This window comes from Haemaphysalis longicornis, unplaced genomic scaffold (genome assembly GCF_048455015.1).
Source record: "Haemaphysalis longicornis isolate Haplotype H1 unplaced genomic scaffold, Haemaphysalis longicornis Haplotype H1 scaffold_6, whole genome shotgun sequence".
Classification (NCBI taxonomy): domain Eukaryota; kingdom Metazoa; phylum Arthropoda; class Arachnida; order Ixodida; family Ixodidae; genus Haemaphysalis; species Haemaphysalis longicornis.
The window spans coordinates 172014497-172038933 of NW_027526407.1; the positions used below are offsets into that span (position 1 = coordinate 172014497).

The 24437-nt window shown below is 44.5% G+C and overlaps 1 protein-coding gene across 1 annotated transcript in view; it reads right to left on the minus strand.

Annotated features, from left to right (window-relative positions):
• Nucleotides 1-1252: 1252 nt before the first annotated feature.
• The window catches only part of LOC144141270 (lysosomal acid lipase/cholesteryl ester hydrolase-like), a 94173-nt gene continuing 70988 nt past the window's right edge, over nucleotides 1253-24437 (minus strand). Inside the window, exons 4-10 of the mRNA XM_077672847.1 lie at nucleotides 14284-14398; nucleotides 13363-13513; nucleotides 11846-11938; nucleotides 6205-6357; nucleotides 5063-5134; nucleotides 3172-3240; nucleotides 1253-1711 (exon numbers count right to left, since the gene is read on the minus strand). Coding sequence (XP_077528973.1) covers nucleotides 1454-1711; nucleotides 3172-3240; nucleotides 5063-5134; nucleotides 6205-6357; nucleotides 11846-11938; nucleotides 13363-13513; nucleotides 14284-14398 — 911 coding nt within the window. The 3' untranslated portion in view covers nucleotides 1253-1453. The remainder of the gene's footprint in view (nucleotides 1712-3171; nucleotides 3241-5062; nucleotides 5135-6204; nucleotides 6358-11845; nucleotides 11939-13362; nucleotides 13514-14283; nucleotides 14399-24437) is intronic.

A 24437-nucleotide genomic window follows, 5' to 3' on the forward strand; every position in this document is an offset into this window, starting at 1 on the left:
CCGCAGACACCACTGCGGTTGAGCCGTCGGCCAGGCGATCACATCGGGCACGTCAGGGGGGTCAGTAATCACGGGGCGGCGCTTTATTTGTATCGTTTTTTTTGTTTTGTGACCAATAGATGAGACATGTCAAAAAAATGATTCGGCCGTCCGTTCATGTTAGCTACACTCTGTCCGTAAAAAATGAATAGAAGAGGACAGAACGCCAGAGTGGGGAGAGTACGGGGATAGAGGTGCCTTCATACCACTGGTGACGTTGCCAGATAGCCAACGAAGCGCAGCTCGCCAGCTGTACCTGCTTCGACGGGTGCCGTTACTCTCACCAGCACTTGTACGGGTTGCAAATTTGAGTCTGCATCTGCAGTCAGCGCGAGCGGTAGAGGAGAAAAGAAGGTGATAATGTAACTTCTAAAATGCTTTATCTCAGTGTTTTTCACAAATTAGGTTTTATGTTCAGAATGTTTCGCATACACTACAGAGCTAAAGAAGAGATGGGCTGCTGCTTAAAACTACTTACTGCATTTTATGTTTTTTCCGCTAAGTACGCTTCGATCAATCTAACGGGGTGTTTAGGATAGAAAAAGAAGTTTGTAAGAATAAATGAATCAATACAACATTCTACAGGTTACACACAGCGAGGTAGCTCTCGGCTTGTCCCATTTGTAAAAATGTTTCTTCACAATGATGTTTTTTGAGCAGTGAAAGATTGAGCCTAATCTTTAGACAAGTGCTTCCGCTAGGATCATTGCAAGGAAGTACAGTAGAATCCCGTTGATACGTTCTCGGTTCATACGATTTTCCGGTTTCTATGCTATCAGTTGTAAACACTAAAAAGTCCCCATATTACGTGCCTTACCGGGTAGTACGTTTTGCCAGATTGTACGTCTGTCCCCGGCGTTTGTTTACGTATCAAGGAGGGTCTTATTTGTCTCACACAGAGCTTCAGTTTTAAAACAGGGTAGTATTCTTGCGCCCAAATGCACTACGGGTGTTTCTGTTGAACCAGTGCAGTCAAATACTCCAATGAAGTGTGTCGTGAGAGCAAGAAGTTATGCCTGGCCTATAGAATACAGGCCTTAACCAGTGAAATCTGTTGTTAGATGGGAAAAAATTGCATATTTAGTTGAACATTTGCACCCCGGAGTATTGACGGAAGGGTGAAAACTACAGGTGCATGTATCTTTGAATTTTACTTTCGTGAAAAGCATGTTCAGAGTGTCGCATACTATAGCCTTACAATAAAATATAGCGGTGTAAGGACGTAGAAATTTATTGGAAAACTTCAATTCAAAATACAATGTTGATAAGTGGCTTAGAGGATTGCTTTAATCTTAATAATGAAACCCAAGTGGAACACCTCGGAAGCAGTAGGGAAGTTGACACTTCTGTCCAAAAATTACATGAAAACACACTTTTAAAGTACGCAGAAGTAAAGTTTCCGCTTCGCGTAAACTTATTGGGGACCAGCGGATGTGTAGTTAGAGAGCAGTTGAATCATGGGGCGGTGCAGAATATCTTTTGCGTTAAATCCGTATATAAAGTCTAGGTGTCCAAAATGTGGATCAGGAACCTCATAGTCAGTGACGATTATATCACGCAGCCTTTCGATCAAGTCTTGTACATCCTTTGGGTCTGCCAATTCGTCGACCTTCCCTTTGAACACTGCAAATGGAACACGAATTTTCTCCAAGGGGTATTCTGGTGGGGTATCCTGTAAAACAGGTTAGTGAATTCCTCTTAGACACCACCTTTCAGAATCAGGACCAATTTGTTTACCACTACAAAACAGCGGGTTGAAGGTGTGCTCCCACCCCAGGATTCCAATGATACACATATATACCCTAAATTTTGCCTATTTTTGTACGATGCGAATAAAAAAAATGACAAAATAAGGGCTGTGATACGACATTACAAGATTATTGAATCACCTATTGGGGAAAATTTTTGCTAGACTCAATCGGCAGGTTTCTTAAAGACAGCGACAGGGTATACACTTTTCTAAGAGTCGATCAAAAAAGAGTCAATCAAGAAATAGGGAGCATAACTGTTTCCATGACGGGTTTTCGGCTTAAGCAATGTTGTGCTACTTTTACTGAAAGCGCGAAAGAAAGCAGCAGCGCTAGTCGCGATTAGAATATCCTTACGACATCTTCAATTGGCGATTTCATGCAGTTATGTAACAATTATTATTGTACACGCACACACAATAGGACACCACTGATCAATTGCAGGAACGTTCGGCAAATTGAGAGAAGTGTGAACCGATGTTCTTGCTTAATAGTTTTTGCTTAAAATAAAATAGCACGTCTCTGCCGTTTTCAGAAAATTTTTCCCACAGCACTTTGCGAGATTGTTTATTAACTTCACCATCGTATATGTCATCGCGTATGGATTATACGCGCAAAGTCGCCGCCCTTAGTTGTACTACTAAGGCTTTTTTGAATTCATTCATCCCTGGTACATCCAATGACGGGACCAGCCTTCCACGAGACATCGTTGAAATTAACGAAATCAACATGCTTCACTCTGCCTTGTGTAGTGTTACTTGAATAAGTGCGGTTTTGTGCACCCACAATTTTGTAGCCGTGATATGTGTTCGATTAGTGGATTACTTTCGAAATGTATATACGGGTACAAAATTGCATTGTCTGCTGAAATGTGCTAGGTTTTTTCTACTACGTTGCTCGAGCCAGGTTGGTAAATATTTTGTAACACCTGCCTTTTTTCAGGCTTTTGTCCCTTGACCCACTACCCTCTGTATTGTATTACCCTGAGGGTACAAATAAATAAATAAATAAATAAATAAATAAATAAATAAATAAATAAATAAATAAATAAATAAATAAATAAAAAACATAACAATAAAATAAACAAAGAAAAAATAATAAATAAATAAATAAACAAATAAATAAATATATAGATAGAAAAAAGAAGGTTCCTTCGTTTCCACACTAATTATATCTGACATAGTTATGAAGCACTCTTCAACACAGCAACGGACGTGTGCGCACTTTTTGGTGAGCACAGAAAAATACTCTTTCAACTTCAGTTTTGTAAGAATAATAACGAAAATTCTGGGTGCGTATAGGAGAACAACACTTTTACGAAATCACACTTCCTACAATGTCGTACCTTGCAGTCGCACAAACATTATCGACACATTTTACGTACCTGACCATAACGCTCCTGATTTTCTTCCTTTCCGTAGTCGTACCTGATGAAATTTTTTGCGTTGTATACCTAAAAATAAAAAAAAATCCAGCATAATATAAGAAATTGATTCGGTAAATTGGCACCTGCAGACAAATCAAAACAGTTGACATTTTGTTGTGTTAAGTATATAAGTAAATATCATTTGCTAATTGCACCTTTTTTCGCCACCCGATGAAAGTGTAATTATAATTTGCAGAGAGTACGATGTGCACAATATATTCTGTAAAATGTACAGCTTTCCTTCCCGCTATGTCACTCTTCTCGTGTTCTATGACTTACCTATTATGGGATCGCAATGCACAACTTTCTGCTAGATAACAGCATCTGAGGCACTGCTTTTCCCGCACACCACAGAATTGTCGCCCACGTCCCACCATGCAAACTAAACACTTGTATTGCTTTGCGCATGTGCTATTACACAATAAAACCGGCCGAGCTGTTTAAATACAAAGATGAAGTAGAACAGAATGCAGACAGTAAATTATTTTGATGCATAGGAAATTGATTACTTTTAGTATAACTGGTGAATTCGTCATTACTACAACTGATCAGCTCATAACGTACTCCGCTGCGAGGTAATGCCATGTACTTACAAACGTTTATATTCTCGCCACCGAATGCGTTTCCGATAATCAAATTTTCTCATATTATTCCTTCACCAATTTTGTTCACTTCTTTTTCCCTTCTTAAAACCCCCTTTAATAAGCTGGATCTCCACCTTCGGCAAGTCTTAATTATCCCGTCGCATCCAAGTTCCACCTTGTCCCCTTATATGTTGTTTATAGATTGCCCTACAGAAGGCTTTATTTCCCAAACCAATTTCCTAAACATATTGCCTGTTTCCTGTTCATATGCTCCCACGCGTACGCTAAAATAAGCAACGAGGAATGATTCACTTTACCGATGGATTTGAGAACAAGCAAAGCAGTGCTTTATTTCACAGCTCTCATTACAGCTGAAGCATAGTTCAATGTTCGTTATTTTTGAGGTGTATAGCTATTTAGCGTCCTACATTGCAATATTCCCGAACTTGTCTGTACGTCAGTCAATTTCCCTTCTCTGGATATAGGAGAAAAATATCCTCCTGTAGCTTGCTAAAATTCACAGGATGCCTCAACGTACGTCGTTCGGACAATGCTACCATAACTAACAAACATGTTTGTTATCCGAAATAGCTAGGTACCTATACTTCTTGAGGGGAAACGTAGACAAGCTGCATTTTATTTTTACAATCTCTGACTGTATTTTTGTGGCAGAAGAAACGCATTTGCAAATTTATCCATGCGTTGTTAGTTTGGAAACATTTGTGTGTGTTGCTTCTTGGCCTGATGTGGTGCAATTGGTTGCTCTAGAATATGTATCAGTATTGTCGGCACTCGTTTTGTGTTCTGCTTGGGTTTGTCTGAATAAGCAGGTCTAGCTACTAAACTTTAAAATTGTAGAACTGTGAAAGTGCATTTTGTGTAAGATGAAATGGTTCGTTTGGTTGCTAAGCAATAATTGTGTGTAAATTTTAAGCAAAGGTCTCAGTACTTGGATCCAGTCTTTTTCTTTTGCGGTGCTTCCGTAGATAGTGGAAAGTTTTGTGTTCATTTCTACGTCATTTTGTTGCCGTAAACTTTATGCTCATCTGCTTGTACAGCGGAGGTTTTGTGATAGATATAAAAATCTTTCTTGTGCGTCCCATGTTTGGAAGGGTTTTTGGATCAAGGCCGAAGGGCGCGCGTGGTATTAATAGGCGCGGGGTATTAAAAATTGCCTCAAACGACGTATTCCGCCATAGCGCTGCCCGGAAGCTCCATGTTTTTTCACCCCTGCTTTAGCTTCGTGGAAGATGGTTGGTACTCACCTGTGCATAGTGAACAAGTTCCTGGCTGGACGTCCCAAGAGGATTGTTGGCCACATAGACTGGAATCCGTGTCTGTAATACAAAAAATGTGTCTCAGATTTTGATACACAATACTAAGCATCTTAAGAACAGCCTTCCTACAGCGCAGGATAATTCGAAGAATACCCTTACAAAGTATGCGAAAATACGGAAGTGTTGGCTCTTCTTCAATATGAACTTTTTACTGTGAAATTCGGCAAGATATCACAAATAAGTTGCTTTGACAGAAACTGAACGTTGCTGTCTTGAGTACAAAGTGCGCATGGTTTTTTTGTGTGGGTCGCAGGGCTGCCACGTGTGTCAGCATGAGTCAGACAGTTTAAATGTTTTTGTGCCTTTAGCGCTGAACGTACCATAGAGAGGGCTTTTGGAATCCAGAAGAAAGCTCTGTAACGAAAAACTACATAATTTGATATCTTTAAAATACATCGCTACTGTGTAAGACCATTTAGGATCTCCAAAGCTTTACATTTAGTGCGGGGTAGTCAACCTTAAGTGGCATCGATGAAACCTTTGCGACATTTCTTGTGCCATCAGAAGATGATGTTTCCATGCGCCGTAATTTCAAATCACTACCCTTCAAGTGGACGTTGAAATTACCCCTGAAATATAATGCAACGGAAAAAGATTGGTACAAAAGGGTGAATGTAGCTCGTATAGCAAGAGGAAACAGACCGTGAGCATAGATTAAATCATAGATTAAATGTTTTCTTGTTTGCCCATGTCACTGAAAATAAACAGTTTGTGCGCGGACTACGCATCGCAGTTACAAAGAACGCCGGCGGTACATGTCCACCTCCAATTTGTCACCTGCAATTAGTTTCACCTCCAATTTGTCAGCGCAAAAAGTGTGCCCAAGCACCATCGTGGCAGGCCAAAACAGACGGCTAGGGGCCTCGCACAATTGTGTTATTCTTTCCAGACGTTCATGAGGCATACTGGGAATGCGTATGAACGTGATGTGGAATGGACGCTTAAAATGACGTCAATGTTCGATCTTCGCGAGTATGCGCGCAGCTGTACGTGCTTAATATGATAAACAAAATTATAAACAAATTTTTGAAAGGAGTAATGCATTCCAGAATTTTGAGAACAAAGTTTACCTTGTTCAACTGTTTTGGATTTATGCCAAACATAGTTGCCAACGGTGCGTAGCAGGCATCACGCAGTGGGCTGTTGCAAACAGTGGCAATTAAGTTCTTTTGGGTCTGACTTTGAACAAGGAAGCCACCACGGGTGAGGAAGTCGTTTATTGCCTGTAAGAACGCATAGTGTTTATTAAAAAGGAATTTGAAATCTTCGTCTAAGGAGTGAGAAACAGAGGGTATTACCAGCCCGCTCAGTGTAGAAAGGCATTAAACCGCAAAACAGTATACTAGTAATAAAGGCTAAAATACCGCAAATGTCCATGAATAAGGGCAACAAGTAAGGTGACAGCACTGATAGCTTGATGATAGGCACTCAGAAAACGGTAAAAAAGGTCTTTCGCAGACGTTTTTGATTTCCATAAATGTGGCATTCATAAGCAACCAATTGGCAACAACTGAAGCCTGTCTTTCGGGCACCATATCATATCACGAAAGGTGTAGAACGGCATTAGGTTCAGTTTCAATACGGACGTGTGAATGTCTGAAGTAAGGGTGCCTTAACACAAACTAGCATTGTTTAGATAAGCGGATTAAAAAAACTTAAACGCGTGAAAATCTTTGGCTTGCATATTTAAAATCTGAGGTCTGAAAGGTGAAGCTTTTGTTTAAGCAAAACGTTTAAAAAAACGCTTTTAGCTTCGCTGTAAAGCAAGATTGCGTTGATGATACTGAAAGTAAACATAAATACGCAGTTTAAAAGCTTTGAGTTCTTTCTATACCTGAGCACGGAAAAAACACAGCACCGTGGGACTCCATACTTTGTTAGTAATGAGTACTCAACGTCCTCAAAGTTGATGAAAGATGAATTTGCTCGTTGTCAATAAAGTGATTGAAGCATTGTATATATGATAATTAGGCGTACCCTTCAAGGATAATTATGTTAGGTTAGGTATAACTTTACTGTTGCCTGCAAAACGACGGTTTCTACTCGCCGCGACGCGGGCCTGGCGTCGACCTAGGGTTTGCTGTTACTCTGCACAGCGCCACAGTACCCCGTTGCCGGGTCGCCTGGTCTGTGTTTTTCGAGAGCACCATGGGCCTGCTGGACGGCCCAAAGTTTAACGTCCTTGTCGTTACTACGCACTGCTTCTTGGAGTTTCGGCGGATAAGTCCTTGACTTGGTTTCGTCTGGAAACCGGACACAGTCCCAGAAGATGCGCCTCTGGTCTGCCAGACCCACTTTACGCACTTTGCACAGACCGCTGAAATAAAGTCCTGGTTGTAACACGTTACATTCAAGAATAGTTGTCTTAAAGATAAACGAAAGGGACACTAAACAGCGAACTAATGTGGATAATTATATCAGTCTTGTCATGCTCAGTAGACGTTGCCCATGTCTCAAAAAAAGTTTGGGCCTCTTTTATTGTTTTGAGTATAACAGGCTTATAATAAAAACAGAAATTTATTGCGTAGAGGGTCTCGTAACTTCTACCTTCACAAAGTTGTATATCATTTTCCAGGAGAAAATACTGACATGTTTCCGAAAAGTCCCTCAATCCAAAATGTCGCAGACTCTATTAAAATAAGAAGCGTATGGTTCAATCAGTTGGGCGATTGTGGCATCAATATATTTTATGAATGCGTGGATTACAGGGCCTCGGCTAGCTTGAACAACGTCGACGTTGAGCAGAGCATCAATGCACGGTTGCAGTGCACGGTTTCAATACATGGTTACAATACACGATTACAACACATTTACAAACTTGCAGAACATTCTTTCTAAAGCCACTTGAACCAAAATTTTTTCGTCGGACAGGCGAGAAGGAGAACACTAGAGGCAACTTCTTATGAGAGGAAGGTTATGGGAATATGATACAAATGTAATGCCTTTCGCAAAGAATTTGGGAGGAGGGTGATGTTTACAAACAGCGTTCAGCGATTTATTTCTCACTTCCATTGAGCGTATTTGAGTCCAGAAAAGTCGCAAACCAGTGTGGCTATGAAAAACTCCGAAATATTTGCTACCCTAATTTGACCCTTATATTCTTCAAGTAATCTGATCATTTGAAAGTGATTATTGTGTACATCAATGTACAGGACAGCGTTTCTGCAGAATACGAGAAAAGTCTGACAAAATGCTATGCTCTGCATAGCAATATGAGTACAGCACTGTAATTTGAAAATCTATACACAATGTCAGACATCGGTCCTACCTTTCAAAATCTAAGGCAAATAGAAGTGGCAATACTGCAAAATGCAATTTGCGGCAAAATTTAGGTGGCAAAATACTTTTGCTCTCGTCCATACAGTTTAATTCAATGCCATCTTACGATGCTTGAAATCAGCTAATTTCATCGTGAAATGCTTGCTCCCGAAATACACGCGTAAACGTATTTGTAACTGGTAGGCGACCGTGGTGTTTTCTGTAGGAAAGGTACGGACTTCAAAAGGTGTAAAAAACTTTTATTTATTGTCGCGACAGTTTATGGGACAAAAACGTCTCTAGATTTTTGTTGAGGAGGTATTACAGGTCTAAGTATTCAAAGGTACTGACGGTTATTCTGCAACCTAAAAAATGCCCCACATCATTATCATTATTAGAATTATGAGCCTGATCAAGCCCACTGCAAAACGAAGGCCTCTCTCACTGACCTCCAACCGCTCCCGTCCTGCGCTACTCCAGCCCACAATTTACCTTCGAAGTTCCGTATTTCATCCCTCCATAGCGTTATTGGCCTTTCCTTTCTTCTATACCCATCTCTTGGTATCCATCCTGCTACGTAATTGTCCACTGATTGTCGGTTCATCTCACTACGCGGCTAGCCCAAGTCCATTTCTTTTTTTTGAACTATGATATCGTCAACCCTATTTTTCTCGCTTATCCAGGTAACTGGTTTCTTGTCCCTGAGTGTTATTCTTTACGTTATTCGATCCATGGCACGCTTAGCCACCTAAGTTTGCTTTCTGGTTTAGTAAAGTGCCGAGTTTCAGCTCCGTATGTAAGCAGCGGCAGTATGCAGTCTTCGTAGATTTTTCTTCTGAGTGGCAGAAGTAGCTTACTTTTTATTATTTGGGAGTGCTTGACGAGTTCTCCCCATCCCATACCTATTCTGCGCCGCATTTCTGTCTGTGGTTTGGGTCAGCACTAACAAATTGGCCGAGTTAGTTATATTCTGCTTACTTCTTCAAGCGTTTCGTTTTATAAGCTGAAGATGACGCTCTTGATATGCTTTTTTCTAATTACATTAGATTTATTCATATTTATTTTTAGTCCACAGCCATGCTTTCTGATTTTTGTTTTTCAAAGATTGTTTATATATGTTCTGCAGTCTCACTCACAAAGACTATGTCGTCCGCAAGCCTCAAATGGTTCAATTATTCCCAGTTTACGCTTAATCCCATGTTTCCCAGTCAAGCTTTCTAAATAAACCCTCCAGAAATTCTGTGAATAATTTTGGAGAGACGGTATGTCCCTGTGTGTTATTCCCTGTCGGATCGAAGTTTATCGCCTTGCTTGTGGAAGGGTTATCCTTCCCGTGCAGCCCATAAATACGCATTGTAGAAGTCTTACATAAGTTCGCTCTGTTCCCTGGCCTTTGAGTAGTTCTAAAACTGCTGCGGCGAGTACCTTATCAAACGCTTTCACATAGTCTATAAGTGCCATGTAAAAGGGTTTAGTGTACTCTGCGCATTTTTTTATCAATTGGTTGACGACATGGATGTGATTCATAGTTGAGTACCCGTTCCTTAACACAACCTGCTCTCTTCGTTGGTGGGAATGCAAATACCTAACTATACATTTGGTAAACGCCTTGTAGACGACTGAGACTAGGCTGATGGAACCGTAAATATTTAGGTTCTGAGGATCGCTCGTCCTATGAATCATAATAATGTTAGTGTTTTGCCAAGCTATGTCCACTTTTTGAGACTTCAAGCATTTTAAAATAGTATAGCAAGCTTTTCCAGTACAATATCTCTTCCCTCCATAAATATATCTACGGTTAGGCCGTGGTCACTTGCAGCTTTTTCTATTTTCATGCCTTTGAGAGCCTTTTGAACTTCCTCTTTAGCTACTAGCGGGACAGCGGTAGTTGAGCTTGAATTCTTCACAGTTTCCCCTGGTATAACGTCGCTGGCAAACAGCTTTGTGTAGAGTGGTTCTGCTAACTTACTTTTCTCGTTAAATTTGTGCGTAACGTTTCCTTGTTCATATCTGAGTGCGTACATCCTGTCTTTGCCGATAGCTAGCTTTGTCTCAGTTGCTTTCAAGCTTCCCCTACATACTGCGTTTCCTCGATCACTGCCATGTTATATGCGCGAATGTCTATTGCTTTATTTCTGTAATGAGTTTTGACAGCTCGGTTAATTCAATCGGATCCTGAATATTCAATCCGATCCTGAACACTTACAAAATGTAATAATTCACTGCAAGTTTATAAAAACACATTTCACATATTTGCGATTTGGAGGGTCTGGTTAGCTCGAGGAATGTTCGTTCTTTAAGTTTGGGACAATTAACGTCAGGTCAGCCAATATCTCAATAAAACAGGTTTTTTCATAAGTTTGGTGCTTGGAATTAGGAGCTCATGAGCTATTTTGATTAGCTGCGGTAAAATAAAAAATTCCCTCGCACTTCCCCGAGGGGGAGAGTGTGTAAGTGCGAATGCACGGTTGTTGATTGCGCGATTACGGTGGATATCGTGATCTTCGAGTGGAGAGGAGGCGCCCAACACCCGCAGTCACTGAGCAGAGAGAGGAGGAGGAGGAGAGTAGCGCCCGCCGTTACGGCAAGGGCTACACGAGCGCCCTCACGCGTCGGAATGCGGAGCGCCCGCTACGCGAGCGAGAGCTCTCCCGCCCGAAGTGGAGAGGAGGCGCCCAACACCCGCAGTCACTGAGCGGAGAGAGGAGGAGGAGAGTAGCGCGCGCCCATCTCCCCCCGTTGCTAGGGAAGACGAGGAGGAAGACGAGGAGCGCGCGCACCCGCAGCTGTTGCTATGCGGACGACGGCGGCGGACGATTCAGGCTCGCTTAAGAAGTGCATTCGCACTTAAAACTGCCTGGTATCTTATAACAGCATTCGCTGTGAGGAAGTAGTTGTAATATAAATTAGGATGTAATATCTTAGCGGCGTACCTTGCGGCAAAATTTCCCGGTTTAGTCGCAACGTTACGATAAATGTAGGGGATTTGCACTTTTTGCCTGCTTCGTTAATGTGAGTTTTATCTTATTTTTCAAGTTTTACTGCAAAATTGAATGGTGCTAACGCAGCCTTGCGGATAAGGGGTGCCCCTTCTTACCATAGTTTGTACGCGCCATTAGCCACCATCATCCACTCACGAAATCTTGTTAGTGTTAAGGATTGTCGACATATTTTAGCGGTTTACGGATTTACCAGATACGTGGTGTTTTTGTAGGGGGAAAGTTGCTGGTGCCTCTTTTAGAAAACGTTGTGCAACCTAATTATTTGCAGAAAACATAATATAAACCGTAATATATTTTGGAATATTGCATAACCATGGCATGTCCAGAATTTTATCGCTTTTTGGGGGGAATCCCAACTAATCTTTTTATTTCATCGTACCGTTGTTTGAAAGTGCGCCAAGATGTAAGTAGAGTAGCCCTGGGTACGGTGATTCCAAAGGGAGTATATTACCTTTACTGGGCCCGCAAAAGGAATGACAAGTCGCAGTGGGGACGTAAAATGGGTGATGTTCGCGACCGGTGCATACCCGATGAGAAGATTCACCTGCATGATGAAAAAAAAATTGCAAAGACAATTTCTAGCCTTTGTTGCGTTTGGAAGAGTATAGGGCTTTTTTTGTGTCACATACATGAAAATGTATATCAATGTTTAGCACTTATTTAGGCGCACTTGCTAAGGTGTGGTTACCGCACAACAATTTTGGACATAAAATAATATGATGCGCAGGGAAGAAAAACAGTGTGGTTTTGTTAGAAAGTGACGTTTGAGACAACGGACTCCTGGAGCTGAATAAAATGTTCGCTCAAACGGGCTTCCCATGAAATGCTTCATGAGCACTGAAGAAAATGTCAAAGTTTTTCTTTAAAATCGTGAAAAACGAACATCATACAACAATATAGCAGATTCCCATAATAAATTTACTGCTAATTGTTTCATAATTTAAGAAGCTTACCGAAAGCCCCCAAGATGGTAAAAGGTGATACGACTGTTTTCCTTCTTCGCAGGTTGTTAAATTTCCAGTAAATGAATTAGTCCAGGAATACATGATGTGACACAGCGTAAACGCAGTTTGTGCAAAGAAAAATTATGAACACATTTTTTGACAAATATGCCTCAGGCCAAGCCAAGAACAGGGGAGTTTATTTCAACACATGGACTTGTTGAACAAAGCTTGCCGCCTTTGCATAGCCTCTAAGATAAACATTCGGCTCAGTTCTACTTTACTGTGCTATTCCTTCTCTGAAAGCTGCATTTAGGAGAACAGAGAAAAATGGGAAGGGTAAACTGTGACAATGGTAACTTGTTACTTTTCAAACTCTTCAGTACTGAAAACTATAACGAAATATTGTAAAGTACATTGAACATTGAATAAAAACTAGGATTGATCGCTATAGAGGAACCGTTAGGAAATACGGCCTCACAGCAGCTATTAGCGCCACAGTACATACAGGGCGTAAAAATTTCACCAAAATATTATAGGCCATTCCAAATTTTAGAGCTTAAAAAGACCTAATGTATATGGTTCTTTTCAACTGAATGTTTTGATTTCATAAGACATTGAAGATACGAGATTGAACCTTTGGCGTAGGTATCGTCTATCAAAAAATAGAATCTTTAAGCGTAGTTACTGTCTCTTTTGCTATTTTTTGTAATGTTTAAACCTCACCGAAATTACGATTTTTTTTTTTGTGAATTTACCTTCTGCTTCAAACAGAACAAGTAACCTGTAGTAAAATTATGGTTTTAAACGAAAACACGAGCCACCCGGTCATGGTGAATCCGAGCCACTAGACTGCGAATGCCAAAAATAAAATAAATAAAACAAAACGTTTTTGGTTGACAACAGGATTCATGTGAGCACGGATTCTTTTGTGAAACAGACAGGCATTTTTGTGTTCAATTTGGTCGGCTCACTTGGCTTTTTAGCAGACTGAAATGCCCAAAAGACTGCCACTGGTGCGACCTGCCTTGTCGTTGTACTCCGGGTGCAGAGAAAGCAGCACGGCGCTGCTGGTAAAGCCTCGTGATGTGGTCAGGAGAGAAATGTTGGGTAACTGTGTCTCCTTCAGGATGTAGTCGATAACGGCTGAGAGGTCGTACCTTCCGATTTCGTCGAAACTGCAATGTCCGTTTCGCAGTAAACAATTTAATTGTAGTGCTGTCGGACCACCAAGCAAGTTTGATCACACAGTAGAAAAATACAGTTGACAACAAGCCATAAAAGCTACTAATATTCGTGCAGGAAAGCTGTAACAGCTAAATTATGTTTCACCTTGCCCTGCATAGGTTATTTAGCACAGTAGTTTTAGAGCGTAACTGAAGGAAGGACCCCGAGGGAACATTTGGGGCAATATGAAACCGAGAACTCTAACCAGGTCCTTTTAATAAGAAGCCTCGCAAACCTCCATTCTCCCGAAAAATAATCGTCAGCAGGGGTAGTGTAAACATTGATCCTAAAATATTGCAAATATAAAAAAAAGCGTATTATATACTAATACGAAGCTTTCCTGTCGGTGAATACAGGTTTAAAATGTCGAGCTAAAACCCTGTTGTTCGAAATAAAGCTGTCGTTACACAGCTCTAGGTCGCAGTTTTCAAACATGCCCCTAAAGAATATAACCCGTAAACTAATACCTTCAAGAAAGTTTCTTCCCAGCGACAAAGTTGCACAGTGGGTAAAGGATATTTACGTTGAGCTGCGCCATGAAGACATCGTTCAATGCCCGAGTAAGCACAGTATTGCTAAAACCTATAAAAAAGGCACACAAGGGGCTTATTGATTGCCTAACGGAAAGGTTGTTTGACTTGCACTAGGGTCAAAAATATGCTTCTGCAAAGGTTAGTTGAACATAGAACGTAATAAGGTGAGAAACGGGCGAAACACTTGCGTCCACTTCCAGAACTTTGGGTCTTTTGTCGTAAGAGTCTGGTGAAAATTTGACTCCGGCACTCCTCTGCAATTTATCAACCAAACGTCGAAGCCAGCATCCGAAAGCAGGAAGCCTGATTGCAAACAACAAAAAAAACAGTAAAAATTAATGTTCGTTCGGCTTTACGTCTCCCAAACGTGTCTCTTACATTGAAGTCTACGTTGTTCACTTAGCTCTTCAAAACGAGTGTTCTCTTGATGATACGATAGGTTGCAAACAGACACATTCTCTCACAATTATATAGCCAACGTTTTAACAGAAAAATTTTCAAAGGTGTTTATTATCAATGTGCACATGCGAGCCACTCATTTTGACTCGATCAGCTACACGTTCTTTCATCAAGGAAGTAAATCATTGCGTTACCCGCCCAGTTGGGCCGAAGACGTGCGTGATAGGTCAAATTAATTTAACGTGGAAAGCGCATACTTCGTGCCCCATAAACACGTTTTGTTATGCATTGTACAATAGTGTGAATAATAGTGTGAAAATGGTTGAATAATAGTGTGCAAATCGCTGCTGGAAAGGGTATTGCCCATCGGTATACAGGCAAAGCTTTCTTATTGTACGTTGGGTCTTCTTACGGGCGTGCTTCGTTGCTAGCTTAACCAACGCTGTACCTTCTCGAACATCGGACTGTGGAACAGATTACCGGCGGACGCCGTCAACAGCACATCTGTAGAGTGTTTTCCAAGAGCCATAAATGATCTAAAATTTTAACACGTGATAAAAGAAAAAAATGCATATTTAGTGTTTATATAACTTCTTTTTGTAAACTAAATGTTTACACTGTATAGCATGCTTCTGTCCATGTGTATTCTATATTGTTCTTGTTTCTCGCCGTTTCAATACCTATGTTATCCTTACGATGAAAACTTGAATTCATTGTAACCACTCCTGCATGGGCCCTGAAGGGCCTGCGGTATGTTGAAATAAATAAATAAAATAAACATAAACTGCAGCACTTGTCGCCGTAGTGTGTACTAGTCTGTTCTCTGATGTTGGCCGGGAAACTATCAGGGTTGTTGCTTTGGTCATTATTTTGCAATTCATGCAAAAACTTACCTAGAAATGTGTACATTCTTGTTTACCAATTATATTTTGCTGCAGAACAGAGTACTGGGGATGATTTCACATTGCATTGACGTGACTGTGGGTTACTAATAAGAGTCATGAAAAAAAGCGCAATAATTGTTGCAGTTTTATTACAATCTACATAAGAAGCTCACTGGGCTTACCAAAGGTAATAAATTCCGGATGCCGTGTGCTCTGAATATATTGCAGGTTTACGCATTTTACGCGCAGTCTAAATTTACAGGTACGATTGCAAGATCCCCACAGAAACATTTAATTTATTCGCGTAAAAATGCCCCCATTCGCTGCCTATTTGTACCGTGGTGTGCCCTAAGCTGAATTGCAACTGAGCAGCAAAATGCTTTCCGCGTATCAAGAGTTGCCGTATAAGGCTGGATAGGTTTTTAAATGAAAGCCTTAGTCTCCTAGTGAAACCTGTCGTATATACAGGATTACGGTTTCCCAGAATTATTACGGAGTAATACGCACCACCTAGACGCATATGCAATGCAGATAGTCTTAAAAAATTGCCTCAGCGCACACTATAGTGGTGCAAGGCTAGAGAAGCAGCAGACCTGGTGGCCCCTCACCCTTCCTTGGAGACCCGGCTGTTGCACCTCACATAGATTTTAGAGCTTGCCGCTGTAATTTCTTCAGGACTGGCAGGCCCGGGCAGTTTTGTCCGCAGGCTTTCACATCTCTCCCAAAGTGGGCCGCGTTAGCACGCGTTGGAACCCGCGGCAACAGGCTTCGCGAACTCGGCGTCTGTAGCGCCAACTCGGCCTGGGGGCTTGTCCCTGCTGGCGTGAACGCACTTGAACTGACGAGTAGAGGAGCACACGCGAGATCCCGCCATGAACGCTAGGCAGAGTGTTCGCGAAGGTCGAGCTGGTCGAAGCCGGGCGCTCCTCACGAGGCCCCCGCTCACGTGCATTCGGTATTCTTCCTGAGCATTTTTTTGAGCTCCTCACATGGAGCAAGTCCACGCATGAGCCTGGACAACGCTGGGCGCGCCTGACGAGACGCACGTTCACGTGCCCTTGACTGCACTGAGTTTTCTGGTAATGCTCGATAGCAGAGGTAAAAGTTTAAACAGCCCTGCTTTTTAAAGAAAAGAAAGAAAAGATTTGTCGAAATAAAAAAAATCACGCCATATCCACGGAATGAATGATAAGTGGGGTGAAGCTCGAGAGGGGGAGATCATCGGTAACCGTAACTCTCCCGTGAAAGTTCGCCCATTACATCATTAAGAAAGACGTAAGACTGTGTGCGTCCCCGCACGGGGCACCTTGAGTAATCTTGGTGACGGTACTGGCGATACCGCGGACCCCGAGCCCCCAAACATAAGCTGGATCCAACCGTGGCGATGTGTTTATAGGTGGAGGGTTAGAAACCACGAACGGTGGCCGTCGGAGCCCAGGTCAAGCTCCGGCGGATGGGCTCCCTGTCTGTTCACCAGGCAGGGAGCTCCGGGACCTCTTTGACTACCAGGGTACGGTCAAAGAAGAAAGTACCCCCGTCTCCCTGCTTTGTCCAATGCCATATGGATAAATCAAAACCCCCCCCCAGACGTGATCGGCCCCCTAAAAGGGGCCGCACCGAAGTATCATTTCCTTCTTTGCCTTCTATCTCGCTCCCAAAGCCAGATAACTACCCTCGTTTTTTGATCATTGAATCTGTAGACAAATCGAAGCCGGTTTCCTCTCAATCTGTATTTCTTGTTTCTAAATACCTTGAAGGTATCATCGGCAAAACATATGATGCCAAAAAGCTCAGAACTGGTGAAGTGCTAGTTGAAGTTAAAACTCAGCAGCAATCCACAATCCTCCTGAAACAAACCCGCATGGCAGATCTGGAGATCAGGGTCACACCCCACCGCAGCCTCAACAGCTGTCAAGGTGTGATCTCTGAGGCAGATCTCATGTCCGAGACCGAGGCCGACCTTTTGGAAGGCTTAAGGGATCAGGGCGTCACGGCTGTAAAGCGCATATCAATACGCCGAGATGATAAACAGGTAGCAACTAGACACATTATCTTGACCTTCGATCGATGCACCCTTCCAGAATTCATAAATGCCGGTTACATACATTGTTCTGTCCGCCCATACATCCCGAACCCACGGCGCTGCTTCAAGTGCCAACGGTTCGGGCATGGCACAAACTCCTGCCGCGGCCGCCTTACCTGTGCTAAATGCGGCCAACATGACCACCCATCCGAAAACTGTAACACCCAGAGTTTCACCTGTGCCAACTGCCAGGGGCCCCACGCAGCGTGGTCCCGCACTTGCGAGAAATTCCAACAAGAAAAGAAAATAATCAATGTCAAAGTAACAGAGAACATCACCTTCCCAGAGGCGCGAAAGAGGTTCGCCTCTTTCCCCCTGGGGAGGTACGCCGACGCAGCTCGCCGGGGGGCGGAGCGGCGTCTTGTTTCGGCGGGGACCCAGTACCGCGAGTCGGACTTGGTCCCGCCCCCGCCCCCCCCCTGGGTTGCCTCTGGCAGCCCGACCCGCCTCCGCACCGCTCGCTGAGCCAGCAGCGGTTGTGGTGGCAACCTCTTCCGTCGGGACCAGTGCCGCTTCCGTCCGTGCCTCCGCATCGTCCAGTGCGTTGGAGTGTGCCATGGACACCACGAGCCCAATACCGGCTCCCACCGCCACCGCACCGCCCGTGCCACTTCTGGTGCCTCCGACACCACCGGCGGTGGCGGGTCAAACGAAGGGCCCCCGAAGGGGGTCCAAGTCCGGGGGGCCCGGTTCGACGGGCACACCCAGGACATCGGACGATGAGATGGACGTCGGGCCGTTCTTGCCTGCGGTGCACCGCAAGGAACGCGTCCCGACGCCAAAGCCTCCCGACAAGCCAAGAAAGGCGAGAGTCACAGCCCCGAAAGACGACACATAACCAAACACACACACTCCAGTAGCTCTAACACTAAATAATGGGAAGAGAAAACATAATTCAATGGAACTGTAGAGGCCTTCTTAAAAATCTTGATGACGTGTATGAGATTCTGCATGCCAATCAGCCAAGTGTAATGTGTGTTCAGGAAACACACCTGAATTCCAAGAACACAAATTTCTTGAACAGTTACTTGATATACAGAAAGGACAGGGATGGCTGCACGCACTCTTCTGGGGGTGTGGCCATAATTGCTCGGAAATCCTTAGCATGCCACCCTGTCGCTCTGAACACTGTCCTTGAGGCTGTGGCAATTCGAACAATAATATTTAATAGGTTGATAACGGTATGCTCCATATACATTCCTCCTGATGTTGCACTTTCAAGCTCTGACTTCGAGGCACTGGTTGACCAGCTGCCCGAACCATACATTCTTACAGGCGACCTTAATGCTCACAACTCTCTTTGGGGCTCCTCCAGAACGGATGCCCGAGGTCGCCTGATAGAGAAATTTCTTACATCTTCAGGAGCATGCCTTTTCAACAATAAACAGCCTACATACCATAACATAGGACACAACACATACTCATGTCTTGACTTGGCGATTGGCTCCGCAGTTCTCTTTCCTCTCCTCGAGTGGGGTGTGGGCACTGACCCATACGGTAGTGACCACTTCCCCACCTCACTCACATACATAGGTAAAGGCCCATGCAGTCCATCTTCCCATAATAGGTTCAATGAAGCACGAGCTAACTGGAATACATTTACAGAGACATCCAAACTACACCACACATCCATAGGACACCTACACGTCGAAGAAGCTACCCAACTCCTCACGGCGCACATCCTCGACGCCGCCGAAAAGTCTATTCCCCACGCCTCTGGTGCCCCGCGCAACCAGCGGAGGCCGTGGTGGAATGAGGACTGTAGGCGGGCGCGAGAGGCCCAGAACAAGGCGTGGGGTATCCTTCGTCGGTACCCCACGTCGGGAAACCTCCTCTTGTTCAAACGGGCCAAGGCGCTAGGAAAACGTGTACGCCGTGAGGCAAAACGAGAGAGTTGGCGTACATTCATAACATCAATTAACTCCTACACAGACACACGGAAAGTATGGACCCGAATACGCAAACTGAAGGGACATCAAACACACAGCCTGCCTCTGGTCAGTACAACAGGGGACACACTTGAAGACCAGGCTGACACACTCGCACAACACTTCCAACACGTTTCGAGTTCAGCACACTACACAAACACTTTCATGAAACACAAACTCGTGGCCGAAAAGAAGCCTTTACGTGACAATGACACGTCAGCCACTTCTTATAACTCGGAGTTCACAATTCATGAGCTGAGGGGTGCTCTGAGCACGTGTAAACCCTCAGCTCCAGGCCCAGACAACATTACATATACAATGATACAGAACTTACACACAGACACTCTTGTAACACTTCTTCACCTTTTCAACAAGATATGGCTTTCGGGGCACATTCCAAAGTCTTGGAGGGATGCCATAGTTGTAGCATTCTTGAAAGAAGGGAAAGACCCTTCTTCTCCTGCTAGCTATCGAACCATTGCCCTGACCAGCTGCCTGTGCAAGCTTCTCGAGAAGATGATAAACCGGAGGCTCGTGTACTTTTTGGAGTATAACGGCCTTCTCGAGAGCTGCCAGGCAGGCTTCAGGGCGGGGCGATCCACGAATGATCAACTTGTGGCACTAGAGTCGTATATTAAGGATGCCTTCGTGCATAAACAGTTCTGTTTAACTGTGTTTTTCGACCTAGAAAAGGCCTATGACACCGCTTGGCGTTATGGGATCCTTACTGACCTGAAGTCATTCGGTGTTTCTGGTAGTATGTTTAACACCCTTGCTAGCTATTTGTCGGAGAGAACCTTTCGCGTCAGAGTTGGTTCTGCACTGTCAAAGGTACATGTGCAAGAAAATGGCGTGCCGCAAGGCGGAGTTCTAAGCTGCACTCTCTTCATAGTAAAAATGAACTCCCTTGGGAAGGCACTGCCGCCTACAATTTCTTACTCCATGTATGTAGATGACGTGCAGATATCTTTTAAATCATGTAATATGTCCATCTGCGAACGTCAAGTCCAGCTCGGCGTCAAGAAGCTTGCCGGCTGGGCAGACAAGAATGGTTTTAAATTGAATCCTGTAAAAAGCTCCTGCGTTGTGTTCTCTAGGAAGCGCGGGGTCCATATAGACCCAGACATTACTCTTAACAGCGTGTCGATTCCTGTGCACAAGGAACACAAGTTTTTAGGCATTTTATTCGACGAAAAGCTTACATTCATCCCGCATATCAAACAGCTCAAATGCAAATGCTTAAAAACAATGAATATTCTTAAGGTCCTCTCACATCAATCTTATGGGGCCGACAAACAACTCCTGCTGCGCCTTTACACGGCCTTGGTGGGGTCTCGGCTCGACTATGGCAGTGTCGTGTATGGGTCTGCTACAAAAACAGCACTGAAAATGCTCGACCCAGTGCTGCATCTTGGCCTTCGCCTCTCATTTGGCGCATTCCGCACTAGCCCTGTTGAAAGTCTTTATGTCGAGTGCGACAAATGGTGCCTAGGGCATCAGCGGGAGTATGTTGACCTGTTGTATGCATCCAAGATCGTGTCTCTGACTAACCATCCTTTTAATCCCACCATGAACGATATCTCAAATTTACAACTCTTTTTAAACAGGCCATCGATTCCCTTACCGTTCTCTCTCAGAGTTAGGGAGGAGGCTTCTGCACTCAATGTCCCCCTTTCTGACACGCACAAGACACCCATTCATAATTTCATCGCACCATGGCATCTTCGTTCTGTATCATGCGACTTGTCATTCACTCTTGTAGAAAAAAATAGGGTACCCAGGAATGCAATTCTGCAGCACTTCCTGTTCCTGCAGGACAAGTACAGGTGTGCAGAATTCTATAGCGACGCGTCGAAAACTGGTTCTACAGTATCTTGTGCAGCGCACGGACCAAATTTTAGAGTCAGCAAAACAATGAATTTTCATAACAGTATTTACACGGCAGAAGCATATGGCATTTTACTCGTTTCAAACCACATCATCAGACACAAAATTCCCAAGTCCATTGTGTACACAGACTCTCAAAGCGTTGTACGGGCACTGTCATTACGAAGGTCATCTAAAAACTATGTTATAAATGCTCTTTTCAAGGTACTAATGTCTGCATATGCCTCAAATCTTGAAATAACTATATGCTGGGTACCAGGGCATTGTGGAATCCCTGGTAATGAGGCCGCCGACCAAATGGCTGGTGATGCTGCTCTCATGACTACGGTTGACATTACAACAGTACCTTACACCGACCTAAAGACACACATCAGACGACAGCTTCGTAACACATGGCAATCACACTGGAGTCAACAAACAGACAACAAACTACACGTAATAAAACCACAACTGGGACGCTACATAACTGACTCACACAACAGATACACTGAAGTCGCCCTGGCTAGGCTGCGGATAGGCCACACACATGCGACGCACTCCCACCTGCTCACTGGAACTTCGGGACCCACGTGTAGCAGGTGTGGAAAGGGCCTATCCGTAGTCCACATACTAATCACATGCAAGGCAATTGACACAACACGACACAAACATTTCCCTGAATTATACAGACGACACATCCCTTTGCACCCATCACATTTTTTAGCCGACGAACCCATGTTTTCTAGTCAGCGTGTTTTTAAGTTTTTAGCTGAGGTGAACTTTCTGCAGCTCTTGTCATATCACGTATAATCACCCTGGCCCTATACACCAGCCATCTCCATTGTCTTTTGTTTAGCATCACTTTTACTTTTAGTCAAATGGTTTAGTATGTACGGTCTCATCACAATTCAGTAACTTCTTCTTTGGCGCTCTTTGCCCGTAGTCGGCCTTGCGCCAATAAAACCCAACCATCATCATCAAGACTGTGTGCGTACATTGTACAAATCCCTCTGTTACCACTGTGGCGAGGCAGGACACATGTACCGTCGGTGTCCCTACAGGGAGCTCGGGCTACGGGGCTTCGGGGTCAATGCTCCCAGGCCCAGACCTGGTGAAAGACCCCGCGCCATCGAGGACTACCCCGCACCTCCACCACAATTTGTCACGTAGGATGGGACACAACGGTAAAGAAAGAAATTTTATTTAGGGCGAACTTGTGCCCGAACAAGACGAGAGGAAACGAGCAAAGGTCCTTGCGTCTCGTTCGATCTCCAAAGGCCGAAAAGACGGCCGTTCAAAATTTTGCCCGTGGTCTCATTTCGCCACTGGCACTCAAAATTATCTCTCAAAATCCTCCAATTTCCCCGGTAGAACTAATATGGACCCCGGCGCACTCGGGACTCAGGGGGAACGAGGCAGCCCATGACGCGGCTCGAGGATTCACAATCCGAGCGAGAGCCAGCCTAGTTCCTTACCACGGGGCCCGATCCGCCAGAGACCGCCTAATTGCGTATCATGACATACTCACACATTACCGCCTCGCCCGCCGAAAATACCCCCCGGCGCGTCCCCAGCTCAGCAATGAGCAAGCGCGTACCTGGCGACTTCTGCAGGTTCAATCCTTTCCCTGCAGGGCGGTGCTCCATCACATCCACCCTTCCCTCTACCCCTCACCTCATTGCCCCGCATGTGGCCAGCACGCCACACTTCCCCATACTATGTGGCCTGTCCATCCAATCCCTTCCCTTTAATCACCCGTGACGAGCAATGGGAGGGTGCGCTGGGTAGCTCCGACCCGGGCGTTCAGATCGCCTTGGTGGAACGAGCTGCCATCGTCGCCGCCGACCTCCAACCGGCGGCCACCACGCTTCCCTAACCCCAGTCGCTCAATAAAAGTTTCTCTCTCTCTCTCTCTCTCTCCGAGAACGACTGCCTGCTTTCGTGGCGTGATCTCTTGCGTGATCTCCCCCTCGCAGTGCACGTGCGCTGGCGCCTCCGTTGGCGAACACAGACAAGCTCGCGCTCCCGGTGCCGAGTTTGCGCTGCCGGTTGCAGCCGGTTCTTGCGCGTGCAACGCGGCCCAGTTTGCGACATCTACGAAGCATGCGGCGGTCACGTACCACGAGACACAAGGGATGGACAGACCCATGGCTTTAGGAGCTTCGCCCCTAAAATCTTGACGCAGGTTTTGTTTTTTTTGTCCTAATGGTTGCCGCTTACTCAACATACACCGAATTCATACGGAACACGGTCGCACTGACATATAAGCGGCGCCGCAGTAGGTGTCTGGTAAAACGCCCAAAGGCTCATGGGTACACTGCTCCCGAGGAGTGCCGCCACTTCCGTTTCGAGAGCTCTCCTGACCTTCCGTACGGCGGCGGCTTTCACTCGCACGTGTGCCTGCTGTATATCTGTTTCCACTGAAAAAAAAACGCTCATGCATCGCGCAGCCAATGTAAAACAACGATGAATCCTACTAGGGGGTTCTCCGAAAGGGAAGCGCTCTGTGACAAAAAAACCAACACGCACATACGCACCTGAAAGTCACTGGCGTACGGGAGGCTAGGCGATATTTTGAACCGGAAGTAGCGGTAATAGACCACGTGCCGATGACCCTTTGCGCTGTTTACCGGCTAGCTATTTTTGAACGTTTAACTGTTCTCTTTTATCGTTTGTGGCGGACACATATCCCTGGTTTTATTCCGGTGTCCTTGTCAGCAAAGGTAAAAATGTCGTTTTGCTGTGATTCTGTATTTACGATACGTCTCCAAAGGGGTGCTCCATCGTGTGAAACCCCGACGGTATTCGTGTTGCAGTTGTCCGGTACAGATAATAACCACCGCTGTTCCTACAGTGCATATGCTGGTACCAAGTAAGTTACCAACGCAATATATCCTACCTTGGCAGCGGTGAAACAAGAGATATAATAGAGGGTAACGCGTAACACGTGAACTTGAAGGCAAGGGAGTAGGCTGTGGGCACCGCGGCTGCGAAGAATTGTGATTCTGGCAGTGTGGTGGCATGGGCTACTTGTCTGCGTGTTGAAATAATTTTCGTCAAAAACGACGAAACAAAAGCAAAGAAACGTGAACTGGATGTAGCAATAAAGAATCTTGTCGAAGGATTTATCGCCTCAAAGTGCGGAAACGAAAGAGACGATATAAATGAAAAAAAAAAAAACA